General features: G+C 34.1%; 1 protein-coding gene across 1 annotated transcript; it reads left to right on the top strand.

Annotated features, from left to right (window-relative positions):
• Nucleotides 1-18,119: 18,119 nt before the first annotated feature.
• LOC148940636 (lactosylceramide 4-alpha-galactosyltransferase-like) lies at nucleotides 18,120-19,186 on the top strand. The gene has a single exon (XM_089105223.1). It carries the CDS (start codon nucleotides 18,165-18,167, stop codon nucleotides 19,101-19,103), a length of 939 nt encoding a protein of 312 aa, XP_088961349.1. The 5' UTR covers nucleotides 18,120-18,164; the 3' UTR covers nucleotides 19,104-19,186.
• Nucleotides 19,187-23,393: the final 4,207 nt, after the last annotated feature.

The raw sequence follows: 23,393 nt of genomic DNA, 5'->3' as shown, positions 1-23,393 counted from the left end.
CATCTTTCATATCAACTGGACTTTCCTTCTTTGGTTCGATTATTTAAAACTAGGAATGAAAGTTAAATTATTCATAACGAGGATGTAAAGATCCTGATGCCAGCAGAGCATAGGACTTTAAATCACTTTCTGTTAGTTTGTTTATCACTATTGTAGAGGACTTCAATTGTCTCCGAATTCCAGTTATTTCAGCGAGGCTAATGAAACATCTTTCTGTCATTTTTTTATTTCCTGAAATGGAAACAGAGATCATTGAAATATTGATCTTTTTTCTGCATTGGTAAAAAATATTGCATTCAAAATTCTTTACAGTCTCATGAAATGTAATTAAACAAATATAAAAGATTTTTCAACTAAAGTAAGGAGCAAGTTTAAAACTCATAACAGATTGAAGCTACTTTGTATATAAGGGAGGGACCCCCAATTTTCTTTAAAAAATTTGGGAAAAAGCCAACTTCACAATAAAGAGTAAGGAGTTAAGGATGAGACTGACTTTTGATCTTTTACATAATTAAATAAATAAATAAATAAAAAAAAAATTGGGAATATTTTCATTCTAACTTAACTTGTAGGAAATAATCGAAGCAAACTCAAAACGAGCAAATCCCCTATGTCTTCCCAATTTAATTTTCTTTCATATGAATACTTTTCATTTTAAACTTAAAATATGCTAAATTCTTGATTTTCATTCTAACTTAACTTGTAGGAAATAATCGAGTCAAAATTAAAACGAGCAGAAATTAACATAAGTTGGGTGCAAAATCCCCTTTTCAAGTGCGTATTTTCTTTAAAAATTTGGAAAAAAACAATTAGCTGGGATGCCAAATGGACACTTTTAGCGGCTTTTGGATACTTTTTTTTACTTTGAAGGACACAGGGACACTATTGAGTCAAAAAGGCAACTTTTTGAAAAAAAGGACACTTTTGGACATTTTCCAAAATCAAAACCAAATGGCTTTATTTTCTTCTTTTTTTGACTGCTTTTAATTTGTACTTTACTTTTAGGCTTTGGTAACGGCTTACACACACACACACACACACACACACACACACACACACACACACACACACACACACACACACACACACACACACACACACACACACACACACACACACACACACACACACACACACACACACACACACACACACACACACACACACACACACACACACACACACACACACACACACACACACACACACACACACACACACACACACACACACACACACACACACACACACACACACACACACACACACACACACACACACACACACACACACACACACACACACACACACACACACACACACACACACACACACACACACACACACACACACACACACACACACACACACACACACACACACACACACACACACACACACACACACACACACACACACACACACACACACACACACACACACACACACACACACACACACACACACACACACACACACACACACACACACACACACACACACACACACACACACACACACACACACACACACACACACACACACACACACACACACACACACACACACACACACACACACACACACACACACACACACACACACACACACACACACACACACACACACACACACACACACACACACACACACACACACACACACACACACACACACACACACACACACACACACACACACACAAACACACACACACACATGTCTGACATAGTTATTAGATATTTCGACTATGCTGAACAAAATGGCTTTCTAAAAATTTGAATTGTGTAACTTTGGGGAAATTGAACATTGAATGGTGCATAGTTACCCTTTCAGTTTTTTTTTGGTCACTTAAACAGAGCACTAGAACTTTTAATTGTCATTCAAATGAGTCCCTACAGTAGGATGTCCGCTACTATCCTAAGCTTCAGCTGTAGCTAGCTTCAAACATTGAACCTAAAAGATTTATATTACCATAGTTACGAAGTGTTTATAGAATTGGTGGTCTTTAAAAAGACCGTTGGTTAGTCATGAGTGTGATGACTATTGTAATAATTCATCATTGTTTGTCGTCCACTTAGTGTGATTCCAATGTATATTAGGGACTTGCTTCTTCTGCTTAGAATATCTGACAAACATAGTCCGAGAAGGAATATGTATTGGTACCCATTTACTAAGAAATTAAACTTCGTCATCGGGGTTATGTATCTTACCCAGAAGTTTCTCACAGCCAAAATCTTCCAGGTTTAATTATTGTATATTCGATTTGCATTTCTCAATTAAAAGACTGTCGGAGGGTGCAGTACCTTTTGCATGCAGTGCAGTTACGCCAAAAAAACAGCATATCTCTCTAACTTCATCCTGAACACAGGATAAATCCTTCCAGTTGTTAGACGAGGGATGAATTGTTCTATTATGCAAACCCATGTTGTTTATAAAGTAAAGTGTACTCCGCCAGCTCTCTTCATTGTTTGCATACATATTATAGTTTATCAGCCAGTGATAACATGAGACCTCTTAAAGATCAGTAGTCATCATTAGAAATGAGCACTCAAAAATCACAACACCCGCTGATTTTTTCACCATACTTTACTCACAGTAAAAAGCTCAAGACATTTTTGAACTTATATTTATAGAATGGATTTTCAAAACTTTTTAAAAGTCCAAATTAAAATTACATTATATACTAAAGAAACTGAAGACATTAGCATCTAAAACAAGAATTTTTTATTCTTATCAGATTCAAAACGCTTAATATCTCAAGCATATGCGACCCATTCAAGCATATGCAACTCAAATTTCATCTTTAAAACGCTAAGATATCTATTCAAGTAATTTAAAGCTTAGGATCAAAAGGTATCTGATCATGTAATTTAAAGCTAAGGATCAATTCCATTACCGTTATAAATTGCTGAAAACTAAGTTCCTAGCAGTATTATATTTAGAAAGGATCCTTTTAAGCAAAAAGGCAAAATATGTGTATTCGATGTGTTCATTATAATAATATAAAATATTTGAAATTTATACAAAAGGAATTTAGTTGCACGAGGGTTGAGTTAAAAGCCCTTGGACACTTTTTTACTTTGAAGAACAAAGGGACACTATTGAGTCAAAAAAGGCAAAAAAAAAACATGCATGATACCCACTAAGTCCTATTTTTAGAGTTTCAGTTACTATTGAACTGTGTTGCTCCTTACTTACAGTTCGCTACCACGAACTGTTTGAAAAAATATTAGTATTGATCTTAACTTTCAGTTGGAAAAAAAAAACTAGTCACTCCTTACTTGCAGTTCGTTACTTAACATTTAAATCTTGGTAAATACAAAACCCAAGTGCAGTGATTTTTGGAAGTGCGTTTAGGTGTTAAATTCCAATTAATAGGCACGTAACGTCAATAAAACCTCTAATTTTCACCTTTTTCTTCATTAAGTATCAATTACTTCACCAAATTAATTCCACATTTTTGCAGATAGGAGCTTGAAACTTCCGAAGTAGGGTTTTCTCATACGCTGAATCGGACGGTATGATTTTGATTAAAGTTCTATGACTTCTAGGGGGAGTTTGATTGGTAAAACTAAATTTAATGATTTGAAATCACTTATATATTTGAAATCAGCATAAAAATAAAACACCAGTGCAGTGATTTTTGCAAGTGCGTTTAGGTGTTAAATTCCAATTAATAGGCACGTAACGTCAATAAAACCTCTAATTTTCACCTTTTTCTTCATTAAGTATCAATTACTTCACGAAATTAATTCCACATTTTTTCAGATAGGAGCTTGAAACTTCCGAAGCAGGATTTTTTCATACGCTGAATCGGACGGTATGATTTTAATTAAAGTTCTATGACTTCTAGGGGGAGTTTGATTGGTAAAACTAGAGTGACAAAAACATATTTCTCGGGTTGATCCAGGTTCACTTAGAGTCGTGCACTAAGCTATGTCTAGCGATAAACTTATTAGAGTGACAAAAAACATTTTTTCTTGGGTTGATCTAGGTTCACTTAGAGTCGCGCGCGACTTAAAAGATGAAATTTGAGTTGCATATGCTTGAATGGGTCGCATATGCTTGAGATATTAAGCGTTTTGAATCCGATAAGAATAAAAATTCTTGTTTTAGATGTTAATGTATTCAGTTTCTTTAGTATATAATGTAGTTTCAATTTGGATTTTTAAACAGTTTTGAATACCCATTCTATCAATATAAGTTCAAAAATGTATGGCGTTTTTGACTGTGAGTACATTGGGGTGAAGAAATCAGGGTGTGGTGTGATTTTTGAATGCTCATTTCTACTGATGACTACTGATCTTCAAGTGGTCTCTTGTTATCACTGGTTTATAAACTATAATATGTATGCGTACAATGAAGAGACCTGGCGGAGTACACTTTACTTTATAAACAAAATGGGTTTGTATAATAGAACGATTCATCCATCCTATAACAACGGGAAGAAAATACGCAATTGAAAAGGGGATTTTGCGTTCAACTTATGTTATTTTCTGCTCGTTTTAAGTTTTGACTCTATTATTTCGTACAAGTTAAGTTAGAATTAAAATCAATAATTTAGCATATTTTAAGTTTAAATTGGAAAGTATTCATATGAAAGAAAATTAAATTGGGCACACATAAGGGATTTGATCGTTTTGAGTTTGCTTCGATTATTTCCTACAAATTAAGTTAGAATGAAAATATTCGCAAGTTTTTTTTTTTATTTATTTATTTATTTAATTATGTAAAAGATCAAAAGTTTTTCTCATCCTTAACTCCTTACTATTTATTCTGAAGATGACTTTTTTCCAAATTTTTAAAAGAAAATTGGGTGTCCCGCCCTTATATACAAAGTAGCTTCAATCTGTTATGAGTTTTAAACTTGCTCCTTACTTTAGTTGAAAAATCTTTTATATTTGTTTAATTACATTTCATGAGACTGTAAAGAATTTTGAATGCAATATTTTTTGGCAATGCAGAAAAAAGATCAATATTTCAATGATCTCTGTTTCCATTTCAGGAAATAAAAATGACAGAAAGATGTTTCATTAGGCTCGCTGAAATAACTGGAATTCGGAGACAATTGAAGTCCTCTACAATAGTTATAAACTAACTAACACAAAGTGAGTTAAAGTCCTATGCTCTGCTGGCATCAGGATCTTTACATCCTCGTTATGACGAATTGGACTTTCATTCCAAGTGTGAAATGAGCGAACCAAAGAAGAAAATTACACTTGATATGAAAGATGAAGCCCTTATAGGGAAAGTAGAAAAGAAAACCCGGAAAACCCAGCAAAAGCTGAAAAGAAAACTTAGAAACTCTGAGGCTACGGAAACGAAGTGGTCGGTTGAAAAAGGAAAGATAGATGGTAATGAAGAATACAGAAGCCCTGTAAAGAACCTGAGGCTAAAAATAAGTTCCACAAGCGATACATCTTCAATGGCACATTCTAAAAAACCGTATTCCAATATCGGATAAACCTCTTGAAACAGAAATCTTGCCAGATAATTCTACTTGTATAAGTGAAGTAGATTTGTCTAATATTTTTTCAATCAAAGTTTAACATGAATGGGAAATTATATTTTTTATATACTCAAAAATATCGTAGGAATTTGCCAGTGAGAAATGGTTGACTTTGTTTACTTTTTAAGTTTCTTTTGGAAAAGATTAAACTTTGTTAAGATTATTTGCTTATGGTTTCTTTTTTCAATTTGAAGTGTTTCTTTTAAAAGAATCTTTTCATAGGTGGCGTTGAGCGATACGACTCAATAGTAACCGAAACTCTAAAAACCAATATCCCTACTTCGGAAGTTTCAAGCTCCTATCTGCAAAAATGTGGAATTAATTTCTTGAAGTAATTTATACTTAATGAAGAAAAATGTGAAAATTATAGGTTTTATGAAATTGATCATAAGACTTAAATTATTCTATCAGATACATTGGCACTTTAAGATGAAATTTGACCCGCATATCTATCGACCTAGTGGTACCAAAATTTCCTAAGAGGGCTCATTTGACTGGAAATTCTAGTTTGGGATGAGTAGTTGGATATTTCAGACTTTTCTGAGCTAAGGTTTCTTAGTATTTCGTAGGTGAAGCTTCCACGTCAGTTTTAAGTTCACCAAGACATAAAAAATTTAAAGTTAGGTTCTAATTTTTCCACAGAAGATAAGAAAAGTTATACTATGATTGTCATTATTTTATATTAAGATAGAAATTTTCACTTTAATTCTAAATTTTCTTAAATTCAGTTTCGACTTTTCTCAAAGAGATGAAAAAATTTAAAGTTCAATTTAAAATTTTCTCAACGAAGTCAAGGAAAGTTCAAGTTCCCTACTGAATTTTACCAAAGAACCCAATTCAATTCTAATTTATCCAGAGAAAATAAAAATCTTCCACTTAAGTTCTTTATTTCACAAAGACATAAAGAAATTTAAAGTTCAATTCTAAATTTTTCAGTGGAAGATAGAAAAAGTAATACCATACTTGTGAATATTTTCACGGTAGATAAAAAGTTCTAGTTCCTGTAAGGGTATTTCAGTCCTTTACGTACATGTAAAGGAACCAAAAACTTCCCCCAAAAAGAGAATTTTCTAAAATGGTGCACATTTCAACTGGACTCAGAAATACTCAGCTTTAATAGCGTGAATCGGGCTTCAAAAATTCCGGATTGTTAAAAGATTAATTAAAAATAGGACGTTAGCCCAATATTTCCTATCACATACTTCATATTGTTAAATTTGACTTAATAATCGAGTTATCTCAATTGTAAAAAAACTTCATACATGGGATTTTCAAAATAGCTAACAGGTATTGAGTTTTTATTCAAATTGATAATACACAAATTACATTATTTTTAATATATAAACAGAAAATAATCCAATCCTCAAACGAAAAAGGGATTTTGAAAACAGGGACTCCCGATTTTCGAAAAAGGGATACCCCCCGTGCAACTGAACCCCCCATGTAACTGAACCCCTTGTATAACCGAAACCCCGTGCAACTGAACCTCCGTGCTTCTCTACCCCATTTAACTAATCCCCGTGCAACTGAACCCCCCATGTAAATGAACCCCTGTATAAACGAAACCCTGTACAACAGAACCACCGTGCTACTCGACCCCATTCAACTAATCCCCGTGTAACTGAATCCGCATGTAACTGAACCCTCGTGCAAGTCAACCCTCGTGCAACTCAACTCCCTCAAAACACTTTTCAGCCATTTCTTGTTAATTTTTTTTATTTCTAAACTATTTAAAATTGACAAAACTGTGCAAATCATCACTTGTGTATTATACAGTACAAATTCATTCCATCTCCTCCAAAACCTTTTTCGGTCATTTCTTGATAAAATTATCCAATCGCTAATTACCCCTTTTTTTTCTCCCCCTTCAAATGCTCCTTTAGTCATTGCCCAGTTAACACTAAGATGTAAATTGAGTAATCCTCTCGCAATAACAAACCAAACCAGATTATACCCACTTAACCAGATCAAAAATGGCGGTCACAATAAATTGATTAGTAATTGGACTTTCAGTCCTACATTCACGGGTTTATGCAAAGTGCTATGGGCTTCATTGAAAAAAATACCAGTTTAAAAAAAAATAAAAAATAAACATGTATCTATGTGTTTGACCTCCCAAAAATCAATGTTACATCAGAAAATCCGTCTGGTAAGGTTAGTATCGTTCATAGTAATATGTAACTGACCAGGGTAACCCCAATTAGTTAACAATAAACCCGAAAATCCATGCCACAGGCTTAGGTTTCCTGCTCCCTTTTCAAGTAATTGGGCGCTTACTACTCAGGTGCTCATAGGGTGGTAAATGAGTATCTTAAATATGGTGGCTTTGAGGTTAGAAATAAGTTACTGAAGATTATGAATATGATTCTTGAAAAAGGGTAACGATTTTAGGAAAACCTTAATTAAGCCACTTTATAAGAAAGTTGATAAAAATGAGTGAAGTAATTATCGAGGCATTTGTCTGGTCTTGGTAAGTAGTAAATTACTTAACGATATGGTTCTTTTTGTGCTGAGAGATACCGTAGACAAAGTTTTAAGAGAAGAGCATTGCGGTTTTAGAAAAGTTAGAGGGTGGATCGACCAGAAGTTCACTCTTAGGCTAATAATTGAGAAGTGCCTGAGTTTTCAAACACCTTTGGTCCTCAGTTTTGTAAATTAAGAGCAAGCGTTGGATTATGTTTATAGAAGAGCTTTAGTAAAGGTTGTATCCTTTTATGATATACCAGACAAATACATTAAAGTGATTAGTGCTATGTACGAGAATAACACTTCTGCGGTCAAGGTAGGAAATAAGGTTAGCAGCTGGTTTTGTATGAAATCAGGAATTAACCAGGTTTGTCTTCTATTCCCCTTTATATGGATTAATTTGATTTAAGCATCCTAGATGAAAGTGTGAGCAAAATGAATGAAGTTTTATAGGTTTTACAAGTTCAGGGTGCTAGAATTGGTGTGAAAATTAATGTTAGGAAGACTAAGTCGCTAAGGCTAGGATTAAGTGAAGATGAAAAGGTGACGTTGGGTAATGAAAAGATTGATCAGGTGGGCAGCTTCACTTACCTTGGTAGTATTATTTGTAAAGATGGTGGGAGCATTGAAGATGTTAAAAGTAGAATAGCCAAGGCTCAGGGTGTTTTTTCCCGGTTAAAAAAGTTTGGAAGAATAGGTAGATAAGTCTGATAACCTACATTAGAATATTAGAAGGTATAGTGATGAAAGTGATCAAATTTGGCTCTGAAGCATGGTCACTTCGAAGAGTGGATGAAGATTTGCTGGATGTTTTCCAGAGAAATTTCTTAAGGATTGTTCCGGAAACCCGGATTCGGCCAACCGTATTTCAAACAATAGGCTATACGAAAAATGTGGTTCAATACAGCTCTCTAGGGCTATAATCAAAGAAAGATTGAGGTGATTAGGGCACGTTGTGTGGATGAAGGATGACAGATTGCCGAAGATTGTTCTTTTCGGCCAACCGTCTAAGGCTAAACGGAAATCAGGTCGTCCCCGTCTTGGGCGGGATGACGTCATAAAGAAAGATATAGAGGAAATGGGAACTTCGTGGCTTTGAATAGATTGGGGGGAGGAGGAGCATGCGTGGCTTTGTTGGCCTCTGGTGGCTTGGTGCTACAGTGAGTTGTTAGCAGTTGTAGTTCAAAAATTAGTATCTTTTCTTCGCTTTCCCTAAGACTGTGAAGTAACTACGGGCAAGCCAATTGCCGAGCCAAAAAGATACAGAGAAAAACAAAATAACGCCATTTTTGGGAAATAACAAATAAGAATAAGACATAGAATATGAAAGTCAGACATTGAAGACCGTAGTAAAACAGTGAAAGCTAATCATACATGGAATGTCAACCACTTTTAAATCACCAAATTAAATGACAATCATCAAAAACGACCAAATAAAAAAGAAAATCACCAAAAATCATTAGATTCAAGAATATAGCCAGAAAAATCACCAGGAGGATGAAAATTCACCAGATCTGTTGATAAATCACTAGCGGGCACAATCCTGAGTGAAAGTAAGATTCATTATCTGGTAGGTTGCTACAAACAGTTGGGTTCTAATATTTGGTTTTTCTTATTATTTCGACATAGAAGAAAAAATCGATATCGAGGATTCGATTCCACTCAAGAAATTAAATTTAAGAGACAGGAGAATCAAAAGATTTCCATTTAGAAATCAGACCAAAATGGGTAATATTTGGGTTTTCTTTCTTTTATTCACATTTTAAATAATGTACGTATTATCTAATAGCCTACTGATTTTTTTCAATTGAAATATTATTTTAAACTAATTACAACAATAAACAATGAGTAATAGGATACCATTTGATTCCCGGTGTTGTTTAGATGAACAAACGTCCAAGGCCAAACAAAAAGTAGGTCGTTCCCAAATTGAGTGCGAAGAGATCGCAAGAAAGGATTTAAAGAAAACTGGTGCTTCTTAGGAGCGTGTGAAGAGGGTTGCTTTGAACAGGTTGGTATTGAGGAGGAGCTTCCGCAGTTGTGTCACCCTCAGGTGGCTTGGTACTGCAGTGTGTTGCTAACAATAACAGTAGTAGTTTTTGATTGCCTCTTCAGCAATTTTTCAAAATATATTTATTTGCAGTCATGACGTCTGTATCCCAACCCCCAACCTCTGTTCAAAATTGGCATAATAGCAAATATACCAGCTCAAATAAACTGACACATCCTATTTCTCAATATTTTTTTAATAATAAAAAAAAAAATAACACTAATTTAATTAAAACAAAAACCGCATCGGTTGCGACCAAGTAATTTACCCAAGCAGTTATTGTGTTTTTAAGTGTTCGTGTTGAAGTTTGTTCAGAGCCCAATCATAATTTTTTCAAAGTGTTTTCTTTGTATCTACTGGTTTTATTTTGTGCTTGTGACCTTTCTTTTACTTATATTCTTTTGTTTATTATCTGTCTATTATCTTTTTTGGAATATGTTAGCCTACTGTGGCTAATTTAGGCTATTGAGAAGGAAACATCTTGAGAAAACATTTCTTGCTTCAAAATATGTAGAAAAATTGTATTTAACGCATTTTGAAGGCGCTTCCATTATGCTTTACCCCCTTCCCCAATGTGCAAATATATAGCCCAAAATTGTAGATTTCCCTTGTTTTTCCGTTTCGGGATTCCGTCAGCGTTAATTTAATTTAATGGTAAATTGGTTGAAACAAAAGTGACGCATAACAAAATACATAGGAAAATCCTATAAACTGGAAATGCGATGTAATAGAAAAATTGCATAAATATTCCGTAAATATTTTCATGTATTTAAGCTGTTTTCTTATAAGATACGCTCTTCAGTATTTTTTCTTTTTTTCAGGTTTTGTCAAAATTACAAATAAAAAATTTAAAACACTTATGATTGAACTTGTCTTTTCTCAAGATATCTTTCTTCCAAGAGACTAAGATGACAGTCCAAACGTGCATTATCGTTTTAATATGCCTGTTGTTTGTTACTATAATCATGGTAGTAAAGTACAAAATGTCGAAGCAAAGTGGAATAAATTTCTCCATATCCAAATTATGGAATTTCTCCATATCCAATTATGGAATCTCTTTTGGGTGCATTGAGACTGGAAGTATTCGTAGTGAAGTGAAACTTCTTCTCTACAAAGTGAATGCAGTTTTTTTTGGCCAAAATGGGTTCTTTGGGCATCTACGAAAAATAACCACTGGAATTTGAATGTAGATGGGCGTTTTTCTTAGGATGCTTTGTTGACAGTTCATCAGTAGAATCAAAATTGTAATTTCTGTGCTGACAATGTGCTACTGAAAAAAAAAAAATATGAGGCGTGAAACGAGCTTACCTTGTACCTAAAAAGTCAAAACTGATTTATTCAGTAAGTTTTTGATCCTCAAAAGATAATACACGGTACAGTTTTTTTTAAGTCTGTATCTGTCCTCGGACAGAATCGGATGCTAGTTTTGTTAAGACTGGATAATGTGCCAAACTTTTGGCAAAGGTTGTGAAATTTGAAAAGGTTTCATTTAGTTACCTTTTCACCGTTACATGGAGAGGGTCTTCAAATTTTAGTTGTACTTTGTTTTAAGGTTTGAAATTTTTTATAGTATCTTTGTATTTTTTTTAGTAATTTTAATGTTATCATCTAGCACTGAGGACAGTCAAGCGGAGGTCTTGACAGGAATATTTGTGTTTTAGTCCATATTTTTCACTCTACAAAGCTTACCTTGTAACGAGCTTACCTTGTACCTAAAAAGTCAAAAAGGATTTATTCAGTAAGTTTTTGATCCCCACAAGATAATATACGGTACAGATTTTTGTAGTTTGTATCTGTCCTTGGACAGAATCGGATGCTAGTTTTGTTAAAACTGGATAATATGCCAAACTTTTGCAAAGACTGTGAAATTTGAAATTTTTAAAATCTTCAAATTTCTTATATTTGTTGGCTTTAGTTCTAAAAACAATGCATTTCGAAAGAAAATTACAGGCTTTGTCATAAGATCAAGACAGCTCCATTTTCAAATATTCTAAAGGGAAATTTCTAGCCCAAATTGTAACTCAGCTATAAATTTAAAATCAAAATGGCCGGTAAGCAAACGTGTCTATAGTGTAGTAGGTGTAATCGGCGTAGTCTGTGTAGTAGGTGTAATCAGTGCAGTAAGTGTAGTCTGAATATAACACAGTCTATAGACACACATATACTATATATCCTGATGTCAAATCTTCAATTTAAATACTTTAACTAGAAAAATCTCTTTTCTCCTGATTCGAAGGAGAATTATCTTACCTTAGACCCGCCAGAGGCAACCAGGGGATCCACGTGTCTTCGCCAATATTTTCTGAATTGGGCAACTGCGTATATGTCTTCCCAATCGGGTTGAAGAGAAACATTGATGCTTCGCAGATTAGACTGGTATGTTTCTTGCATAGTATTCTAAGGTCTTCCCTATTTTCGACATCCGTTTGGATGTCATTGTAAAGTGGCTCTTAGGATCCAAATTTTCTGTTTCTAGAGAATAGGTATCTCCACCTCCGAATTCTAATGATATCAGCCCATGGTTGCCCATACGGGGGAGCACCCGCCCTCCCCCCTGGCTGAATGATGCTGCTTTATTTTTAAACTTTAGTTCTGAGATTAATATTTTATACCATTAAAAGAACCAATTAGACGAGGTTTCTCCCCCCACCCCCGGGACTTCAGCTTATGGGCACCCATGAAAGAGATTTTGGTACTACGTTGAAAATGGAAGATTTTGAGTTAACATTTTAAAATTGTAGATTAATGTATCGTTGATTTTCCTCTTCATTGAATCAGATAGTATTGTATTGTTATTATTACAGTATTCTTATTCATCAGAGGTGTTTTCATTGCATCTTTTATATCCTATGTTGTGTTTTGTTAGTGTTTGTTTGTGTATTTTTTCCCTTTTTTAATTTACTTCTCTATCAGCATTTTATGTGTGTAAAAAGAGTATAAATAAATTACTATTATTATTATTTTTACTGTTGCATTAAAATTACTTTTCTGTGTTCCTTTTCAAAGACTTAAATTAAAAGTTTACAGATTTCTTTGCATTTTTTCGAAATTATTTTCACCAAAAATAATTTTCCAAACCCAACAAAATTTTCTTTTAAGGTACTTTATACGAACATAAAATATGTTATGAGTAGAACCTTAAAGGAAGAGAAAAATAAATATCAACAAAAGATATTATATCATCGGTCACTTGACCAGACTTGCAGGATTGATCCAAATTGTAAATTTATTTATAAGAAATTATAGTATAATAATAAAATTTAAATGTCACTTTCTAAGTCAGAGGATTTGCAGTCCCTGCATCTAAGTAACAAATACTCTGTTTTTCTTAAAAACAATTAACATACATTGAAGAGAACAAAAAATTCATTACAGTGAAATGCGTCTGTGAACAAAATCATTCTTACAAAAAAAAAATAAAATTGAGGATTTCATTTCAATTCTCTTGTTTTTCTAAATTTCATTTAGCACACTTTTAACTAATCTTAAAATCAACCTTTTGTATTGTCCTTCAAAACAAAATAAAACATCGGAGATTTCTAGGGCTCGGTTATCCCCCGCCTACCCCATTTCGCGCCAAGTTTAGGCCATCCTGGTCCAGGATTCCCTGAAATATACTCTGCTTGCCCCTCAGTTGACTAACGTTAATCTTCCCATCAGACTCAGTACCACCGGCTAAAGTCTTTCCAGGGTCATCCTTATGCCCTGGAAGGTGGCCTATCAGTCGGCTAATGTCAACTCTCTCAGCAGTCTCAGCGCTACGTATCCTAACTTGAATGTCATTCAAAGAATGATCTTGGTTTGTAGTTCTGAAATGCAATTTCTGCTATTTAAGTAGAATTTTAAGCCATATCAATGTTTTTTTTTCTAAATTTAGGAACTGTATTTGCAAATCTTTGAAAACCTAGAGGTCAAAATGAGAAAGATGGCTTTAACCGAAGACAAACTATTTGAAGTACTGAGCAACAATTACTACTTGAAATTAGTTTTATATTAGGCAAAAATTAAGTTCTTTAATTAACCTTCATTTCTACTACAGTTTAGCAAAACCCTTGTAATCATCATGCACTTGTCCTGAATAACAGTATATGTTATACACAAGGAAACAAAATGTGTCAATATTCAATAAATATCAAATCATCAGATAATGAGCAATTGTAGTTAAAACAGTAAATTCTCATCTCAAGCAAACAAGTTACCTCAAGCTATATAATGACGGCCAACACTTTCAAATTTTATGAAAGGTTATTACTGAATAGAAAAGCAAATCGTGCAATTATTGTGCAAATTTAACTCCATATATTACCTTTCTCTATTTGAGGTGTAACGAGGCAGTTCTATTAATGCTGCAAGGTGGTTTTCTATTTCATTATTAGTTACCTTAATAAAAATATATCAGACAAATAATCAAAATAAAATGAGCGCAGTAAGAAATGGTAATACAATATAACTAGCCAGAAACAACAGTGAAAACAGGCTTGAGAGATAGGAATAAAGCATATTTCCTCTCTTTGTCTCAAGATTATCTGCCAACTGTAGGAATAATAAAGCAGAACACTTATACTGAAATTAATTCAGCCCTAAGTCCAGCAGCTACAGGGAATTTGGCTGATTTGAATATAATCCATAGTTTGACAATAATAGATCAAAGCAGAAATATCAGAGTTAAATTTAATGTAGTATCGATTATGAAATATTTCTAGTGAGGCTTGTCCCGTGTCAACATTCTGCACATACGAAAATCAGATAAAAATTAGGTTTTAAACTTCCCCCTCAAGAGTCCATTTACTTTAATGGTAAAGATAATTTTTGAGTGATCTCCTATCAGAAACCTAGTTAGGCTAAGCCTAATGTCAGTTCTGATACGGGTGAACTATCCACGATTTTGTATGTGTCATTTACAAGTAGGTTTATAATGACTATTTCTCTGTTTAATGCGTTCAAGACATCACAAATAAAATATATGTTGTGCCCTGTAGTACCGACTGACGGATATACTAGTGACTCAGATGAATTTTACTTACAGTTACAAGAGAAAATAGACAGGGTTCCAGGTAGAAATGTGATGTTAGCACTTGGAGATTTTAACGCCCAGGTCGGTAGAAATAGGATAGATGAACTTTTGCAATTTTGTGGAAATATTAATCTAGTCATAACCAATACGGTGTTTGGTCATAAAATGGCTCATAGGTTAAAATGTTATTAACGTGCAGGTAAGACAGCAAACCTTATTGATTATGTTGTAGTATGCCGAAGACTAGCAAGATCAATATAAGATACAAGGGTATATAGGAGTGCTGATATTGATTTTAAAAGTAAAGATCACCATCTAATAGTGTCAAGGGTTAATTTAAAGCTGAAATATCAGAAGGGTAGCTACCTCTCGGGAATTTATGATGCTGGTAGACTATAGGATAAGAATTTGAGAGAAACTTTCTAGGAACAGCTGAATGCTAAACTTGAGAGTTTAAAATTTGATAATGTGGAAGATGGCTGAAATGATTTTAGAAAAATAATTTGTGAAGTTGCTGAAGGTGTATAAGGGATAAAAGCTATAACTACAGCTAAGCATATTAGTGAAAAAGCCTTGTGTTTAATAAAAAGAAGAAAGAACTTGTACAAAAATTATCTGAGAGATAGATCATGTGAAAATAAAGTGAATGTAAAGAAAGTGGATAAAGCATTAAAATATGAACTAAGGAGGTATGAAATGTAGGCTATGGATAAAATTGCCGAAGATCTGGAAGATGCAGCTAGACGGCATAACAGTAATTTATTGTACTGATATGTTAACAAATTGAGAGGGAGTAGTCAATGTGGACTTGGCCCAGTTAAAGACAGGAATGGGACCGCAATTAGCGATAAGGAAAAGACTAAAGAGAGATGGGCCGAAAATTTTGAGAATTTGCTTAACATAGATATAGAGGAGAATGAAAAAGTTTGTGATACCTTGGATGTGAAGGAAGATTTGTTTAGTGAGGAGGAATTAACAACAGTACTGAAAGGATTAAAAAATAATAAGGCTCCAGGTGCTGATAGGGTGGTAAATGAGCATCTTAAATATGGTGGCTCTGAGGTTAGAAATAAGTTACTGAAGATTATGAATATGATTCTTGAAAAAGGGTAAATATCTAACGATTTTAGGAAACCTTAATTAAGCCACTTTATAAGAAAGGTGATAAAAATGATTGAAGTAATTATCGAGGCATTTGTCTGGTCTTAGTAACGAGTATATTACTTAACGATATGGTACTTTTTGTACTGAAAGATGCCGTTGACAAAGTTTTACGAGAAGAACATTGCGGTTTTAGAAAAGGTAGAGGATGAGTCGACCAAATTTTCATTCTTAGGCTAATAATTGAGAAGTGCCTGAGTTTTCAAACACCTTTGGTCCTCAGTTTTGTAGATTAAGATCAAGCGTTGGATTATGTTTATAGAAGAGCTTTAGTAAAGGTTTTATACTTTTATGATATACCAGACAAATACATTAAAGTGATTAGTGCTATGTAAGAGAATAACACTTCTGCGGTCAAGGTAGGAATTAAGGTTATCAGCTTGTTTTGTATGAAATCAGGAATTTACCAGGTTTGTCTTCTATTCCCCTTTATATGGATTACTTTGATGGACTTTTTCTTAAGGAGCACAAGAAAGGCAATGGGAGACCACGGAATCAAATGGGGAGGAAAAAGTCTCCTGGACTTGGATTATGGTGATGATTTAAGCATCCTAGATGAAAGTGTGAGCAAAATGAATGAAGTTTTATAGGTTTTACAAGTTCAGGGTGCTAGAATTGGTGTGAAAATTAATGTTAGGAAGACTAAGTCGCTAAGGCTAGGAATAAGTGAAGATGAAAAGGTGACGTTGGGTAATGAAAAGATGTATCAGTTGGGTAGATTCACTTACCTTGGGAGCATTATGAGTAAAAACTGTGAGAGCATTGAAGATGTTAAAAGTAGGATAGCCAAGGCTCAGGGTGTTTTTTCCAGGTTAAAAAAGTTTGGAAGAATAGGTAGATAAGTCTTATAACCTACATTAGAATATTAGAAGGTATAGTGATGACAGTGGTCAAATTTGGCTCTGAAGCATGGTCACTCCGAAAAGTGGATGAAGATTTGCTAGATGTTTTCCAGAGAAATTGCTTAAGGATTGTTCCCGAAACCCGGATGACTGACCATATTTCAAACAATAGGCTCTACGAAAAATGTGGTTCAATACAGCTTTCTATGGCTTTAATCAAAGAAAGATTGAGGTGATTAGGGCACGTTGTGTGGATGAAGGATGAAAGACTGCCGAAGATTGTTCTTTTCGGCCAACCGTCTAAGGCTAAACAGAAATCAGGTCGTCCCCGTCTGGGGTGGGATGACGTCATAAAGAAAGATATAGAGGAATTGGGAACTCCGTGGGCGGGTGTAAAAAGGGAGGACCTTGAATAGATTGGGGGGGGGGGGGAAGAGGAGCATCCGTAGCTTTGTTGGCCTCTGGTGGCTTGGTGCTACAGTGAGTTGTTAGCAGTTGTAGTTCAAAAATTAGTATCTTTTCTTCGCTTTCCCTAAGACTGCGAAGAAACTACGGGCAAGCCAATTGCCGAGCCAAAAAGATACAGAGAAAAACAAAATAACGCCATTTTTGGGAAATAACAAACAAGAATAAGACATAGAATATGAAAGTCAGACATTGAAGACCATAGTAAGACAGTTAAAACTAATCATACATGGAATGTCAACCACTTTTAAATCACCAAATTAAATGACAATCATCAAAAACGACCAAATTAAAAAAGAAAATCACCAAAAATCATTAGATTCAAGAATAAAGCCAGAAAAATCACCAGGAGGACGAAAATTCACCAGATCTGGTAATAAATCACTAGCGGGCGCAATCCTGAGTGAAAGTAAGATTCATTATCTGGTAGGTTGCTACAAACAGTTGGGTTCTAATATTTGGTTTTTCTTATTATTTCGACATAGAAGAAAAAACCGATATCGAGGATTCGATTCCACTCAAGAAATTAAATTTAAGAGACAGGAGAATCAAAAGATTTCCATTTAGAAATCAGACCAAAATGGGTAATATTTGGGTTTTCTTGTCCAAACGTGCATTATCGTTTTAATATGCCTGTTGTTTGTTACTATAATCATGCTAGTAAAGTACACAAATGTCGAAGCAAAGTGGAATAAATGTCTCCATATCCAAATTATGGAACCTGACATCGAAATTCATACGCTTAATGAGATCAGCTATCACCACGATTTCAACACGACCTTCTTTGTTGAGAGCAGCAACGCAGGATATTTAAATCCGCGGCAATCTTGTTCTGTTGAAGCTGCCGCTCGAGCACAATATCCACATCCTATTGTGATTTATATGACTGGAGTTAAAGAAGAAAAAATGGCACAGCAGAATGACTGGATAAAGAATCTTACTAATGTCAGGCTCGTCCATTTAGACACAAAGAAATTCTTCACAAATGATAACTTGGGACGAATCTATGAAGAAGTAAAGAGTACATCCCCCCATAAGGCAGAGCATGTGTCTGATTTGGCAAGAATTGCGCTATTAAAAAAATTCGGTGGACTCTATATTGACTTGGATGCAGTTTTATTGAAGTCCACGGCGGATCTTAATTCATTTCTTTTAAAAAACTTTGCAAACAGAATACTTAAATTCCGCAAAGGACACCCAATAATAGAGGCTTTGTATCACCGTTTGAATGAAACAAAGTTCAACCCCATGTCGTGGATTGGTTTAGGTGAAGAACTTATAAGAAAGGTTGTAGTGGATACTTGTAACTTCACGACAAATAACTTCGAAGAGGCCAGTCTGAATTGTAATGTAATGTTCCTAAATGAAGAGTACTTCTTGCCCGTTTTCTGGGGCAACTGGAAGGATTTATTTGGAAAAGATATTGAATTAGGAACTTTTAAGCCTGAAGTGATGAAACCTGCATACGCTATTGAATTTAGCAATTTCTTAACATCCAATATTCCTATTATAAAAGGTAGGAGACAACTTTTTGAACAAGTTGCGAAAAAATACTGTCCGAGCGTTTATCAAACCATGCCCAAGTTCTACTAGAGAAAATATCTTATATGGCATGGAAAATTATTTGAAAAATAAAGTAAAGTTCAAAGAAAACAGGATGATTATTCGTAAAATAAATAATAAAGTTTAGTAAAAAAATGAAAAATTCATCCAAGAGAGTAAGCGCAATTTGCCAGAGCCAAAACCCTCAAAAACATTATCCCGTGACTTGATGTTGGACATTGTTCTATTGATCTTGTTTTCAATTAAATAAAAAAAACAAGTTTTTTAAACTGAAAGTAAGGAGCGACATTAAAACTTAAAACGAACAGAAATTATTGCGTATATGAAAGGGGCTGTCCCCTCCTCAACGCCTCGCTCTTTACGCTAAAGTTTTTTATTGTTTTAAAAAATAAACTTAGAGACAAAGTCAAACTTTAGCGTAAAGAGCGAGGCGTTGAGGAGGGGACAGCCCCTTTCATATACGGAATAATTTCTGTTCGTTTTAAGTTTTAATGTCGCTCCTTACTTTCAGTTTAAAAAACTTGTTTTTTTTATTTAATTTCTGATAGTTTTTTAGTTAATGCAGCTTTTATTTTGGCTCGCCGTCATTGAATAAGTAAACAAAATTTGAATAAAAAATTTAATTTTTTTTTGCTAAATGGCTGTCTCTAAATTTGGTTCTGACGTAATTTACAAATTAACTTACGTAACGAACTTCTATATTCGTATATTTTTCTTCTGGCCAAAAATACGAAGTTGCAGATTTTTGCAGATATGAGCTTGAAACCTATGTTATAGGGTTTTCTGATATGCTGAATCTGACGGTGTGATTTTCATTAAAATTTTTTCACTTTTAGGGGATGTTTCCCCCCTCTTTAAAAAATCAGGTAAATTTTCTCAGGCTCGTAGCCTTTGATGAGTAATACTAAACTTAATAAAATTCATATATTTAGAATCAGCATTATAAGCCCATTCTTTTGATAAATTTATTAACATCAAATTTACGTTTTTAAAATTTTGGCTTAATTTTGTGCCTTATCGGTTTTTTTTTTTTTTTTTTTTTTTTTTTTTATTACGTATATTTTATTAAGTATATGATAGGGTTCTCCCCTTTGTCAATACCACGCTCTTTACGTTAAAAGTTAAAAAAAAATTTAATTCACACAATTAGATATTTATCAATACAAAATTGGGCATTTGTTAATTATTCAGAACACACCCAAGAAGTGAAGTTAGGTTATAGTGAAGTAACACCTGTAGCGTTTAACCCATTTTGGCCAAAAAAAACTGCATTCGCTTTGTAGAGAAGAAGCTTCACTTCACTACGAATACTTCCAGTGTCAATGCACCCAAAAGAGATGTCGCCAATTTAATCAGTGCAGTAGGTGTCGTCGGTGTAGTAGAAAAAGTGTAAACATTGGTTGAATCTGTTTTGGGTGCATTGAGACTGGAAGTATTCGTAGTGAAGTGAAACTTCTTCTCTACAAAGTGAATGCAGTTTTTTTTGGCCAAAATGGGTTCTTTGGGCATCTACAAAGATAACCACTGGAATTTGAATGTAGATGGGCGTTTCTTTCTTAGGAGGCTTTGCTGACATTTCATCAGTAGAATCCAAATTGTAATTTCTGTGCTGACAATGTGCTACTGAAAAAAAAATATGAGGCGTTAAACGAGCTTACCTTGTACCTAAAACAAGGCATTTCGAAAGAAAATTACAGGCTTTGTCATAAGATCAAGACAGCTCCATTTTCAAATATTCTAAAGGGAAATTTCTAGCCCAAATTGAAACTCAGCTATAAATTTAAAATCAAAATGCCCGGTAAGCAAACGTGTATATAGTGTAGTAGGTGTAATCGGCGTAGTCTGTGTAGTAGGTGTAATCAGTGCAGTAAGTATAGTCGGTCGAGTATGTGTAATTGGTGTAATCGGTGTAGTAGGTGTAATCTGAAGACTTTTATTTTTAAGAGGAAGAAATTATACAAATTCTTTGATACACAAAATATGAGAATTACTTGAAAAAAAATTCATTTGAAAAAATAAAGAATCATTATATTTGTGATGGTTAGAATAATTATAACCACACTGTATGCAAATCTTTGTTCCTTTTTCCAAGCGAAAAAATTACGCCAAGATACAGTTTTCTGGTTCTTGTTGAAACATAGTTAATGGGGTTCACTGTGAGAACTATTATAGAAAGCAAGTCTCAGAAATACAGCAGCTAGAACTCAAGATGTTTTTAAAAAAGTGTGGAATAAATTGAACACTTGGCATAATGAAACCTTTTGCCTTAAATCTTGCAAAAGATCTAAAATAAAGTTTATTTAATTGAATAAAATCTTGTTTATTTCAACACATTAACAAGCTCAAATTGGGAAATTTGCGTTTTCTTCAAATAAACATAAAGAATAATATCACACAGTCTATAGACACACAAATACTATATATCCCGATGTGGAATCTTCAATTAATATACCTTAGCTAGAAAAATCTCTTTTCCTCTGATTCGAAGGAGAATTACCTTACCTTAGACCCGCCAGAGGCAACCAGGGCATCCACGTGTCTTCGCCAATATTTTCTGAATTGGGCAACTGCGTATATGTCTTCCCAATCGGGTTGAAGAGAAACATTGATGCTTCGCAGATTAGACTGGTATGTTCGTTGCAAAGTATTCCGAGGTCTTCCCTATTTTCGACTTCCGTTTGGGTGTCAATGTAATGCGGCTCTTAGGATCCAAATTTCCTGTTTTCAGAGAACATGGCTCAGGTATCTCAATCTCCAAATTCTAATGATATCAGCCCATGGTCGCCCATGCAGGGCGAGCACCCGCCCCCCCCCCCTGGCTGAATGATGCTGCTTTATTTTTATACTTTAGTTCTGAGATTAATATTGTATATTATTAAAAGAACCAATTAGACGAGGTTTCTCCCCCCACCCCCTGGAATTCAGCTTATGGGCACCCATGAAAGAGTTTTTGGTACTACGTTGAAAATGGAAGATTTTGCGTTAACATTTGAAAAGTGTAGATAATGTATCGTTGATTTTCCTCTTTATTGCATCAGATAGTATTGTATTGTTATTATTACAGTATTCTTATTCATCAGAGGTGTTTTCATTGCACCTTTTATATCCTATGTTGTGTTTTGTTAGTGTTTGTTTGTGTATTTTTTCCCTTTTCTTTAATTTACTTCTCTATCAGCATTTTATCTGTGTAACAAGGGTATAAATAAATTATTATTATTATTATTTTTACCGTTGCATTAAAATTACTTTTCTGTGTTCCTTTTCCAAGACTTAAATTCAAAAGTTTACAGATTTCTTTGCATTTTTTCGAAATTATTTTCACCAAAAATAATTTTCCAAACCCAACAAAATTTTCTTTTAAGGTACTTTATACGAACATAAAATATGTTATGAGTAGAACCTTAAAGGAAGAGAAAAATAAATATCAACACAAGATATTATATCATCGGTCACTTGACCGGACTTGCAGGATTGATCCAAATTGTAAATTTATTTATAAGAAATTATAGCATAATAATAAAATTTAAATGTCACTTTCTAAGTCAGAGAATTTACAGTCCCTGTATCTAAGTAACAAACACTGTTTTTCTTAAAAATAATTAACAGACATTGAAGAGAAAAAAATATTCATTACAGAAAAATACGTTTGTGAACATAATCATTCTTACAAAAAATAAAAATTGAGTATTTTATTTCAATTATCTTCTTTTTATAAATTTAATTTAGCAAAATATTAACTAATATTAAAATCAACCTTTTTTATTGTCCTTTAAAACAAAATAAAACATCTAAGATTTCAACTGAGTACAAACTGAAGAAAATGGAAAATAAAATTTTATTGATACTCTTTGTAAAAACCTCTCAACTTCAATAGATTGTTTCTCTCTCTAGACATACTAGAGTAGAAAGGCCTTATTGAGTCGTGGCAGTACAAAATTCGGTTATCAAAAGAATGTATCTCGTGTCAGTACACCTAATATGGGCATAGAGTCCCTAGGGAGAAAGATTGCGTAATCGCTCAATGACCTCTTTTTCCAAGGTCGATTTATTTGTTTTTTCTAAGTGTAATAGCTCCGGGACGAAGATTGCGCATGTGCATTGAATTATAACGGAAACAATGTTATTGATCTAGGACTCAAGGGGGAAGTGAATTTCCGAGAACTTGATTGCGTAATCGATTGGGAATTTTATTGATCCGATAATGGGAAACAGTTAGATCACGTGTTTCCTTCTCAGCCAATCAGCGAGTCGGTTACATCCTTCTTCTCAGCCAATCAGAGGGCGGGTTACATATTAGTGGCGGAGGGAATATAAGGAATG

This window comes from Artemia sp. Qi Xiang Cuo, chromosome 19 (genome assembly GCF_049724085.1).
Source record: "Artemia sp. Qi Xiang Cuo chromosome 19, ASM4972408v1, whole genome shotgun sequence".
Classification (NCBI taxonomy): Eukaryota; Metazoa; Arthropoda; class Branchiopoda; order Anostraca; family Artemiidae; genus Artemia; species Artemia sp. Qi Xiang Cuo.
The sequence above is the reverse complement of the archived record's forward strand: the minus strand, read 5'-3'. Positions and strand labels throughout refer to the sequence as shown.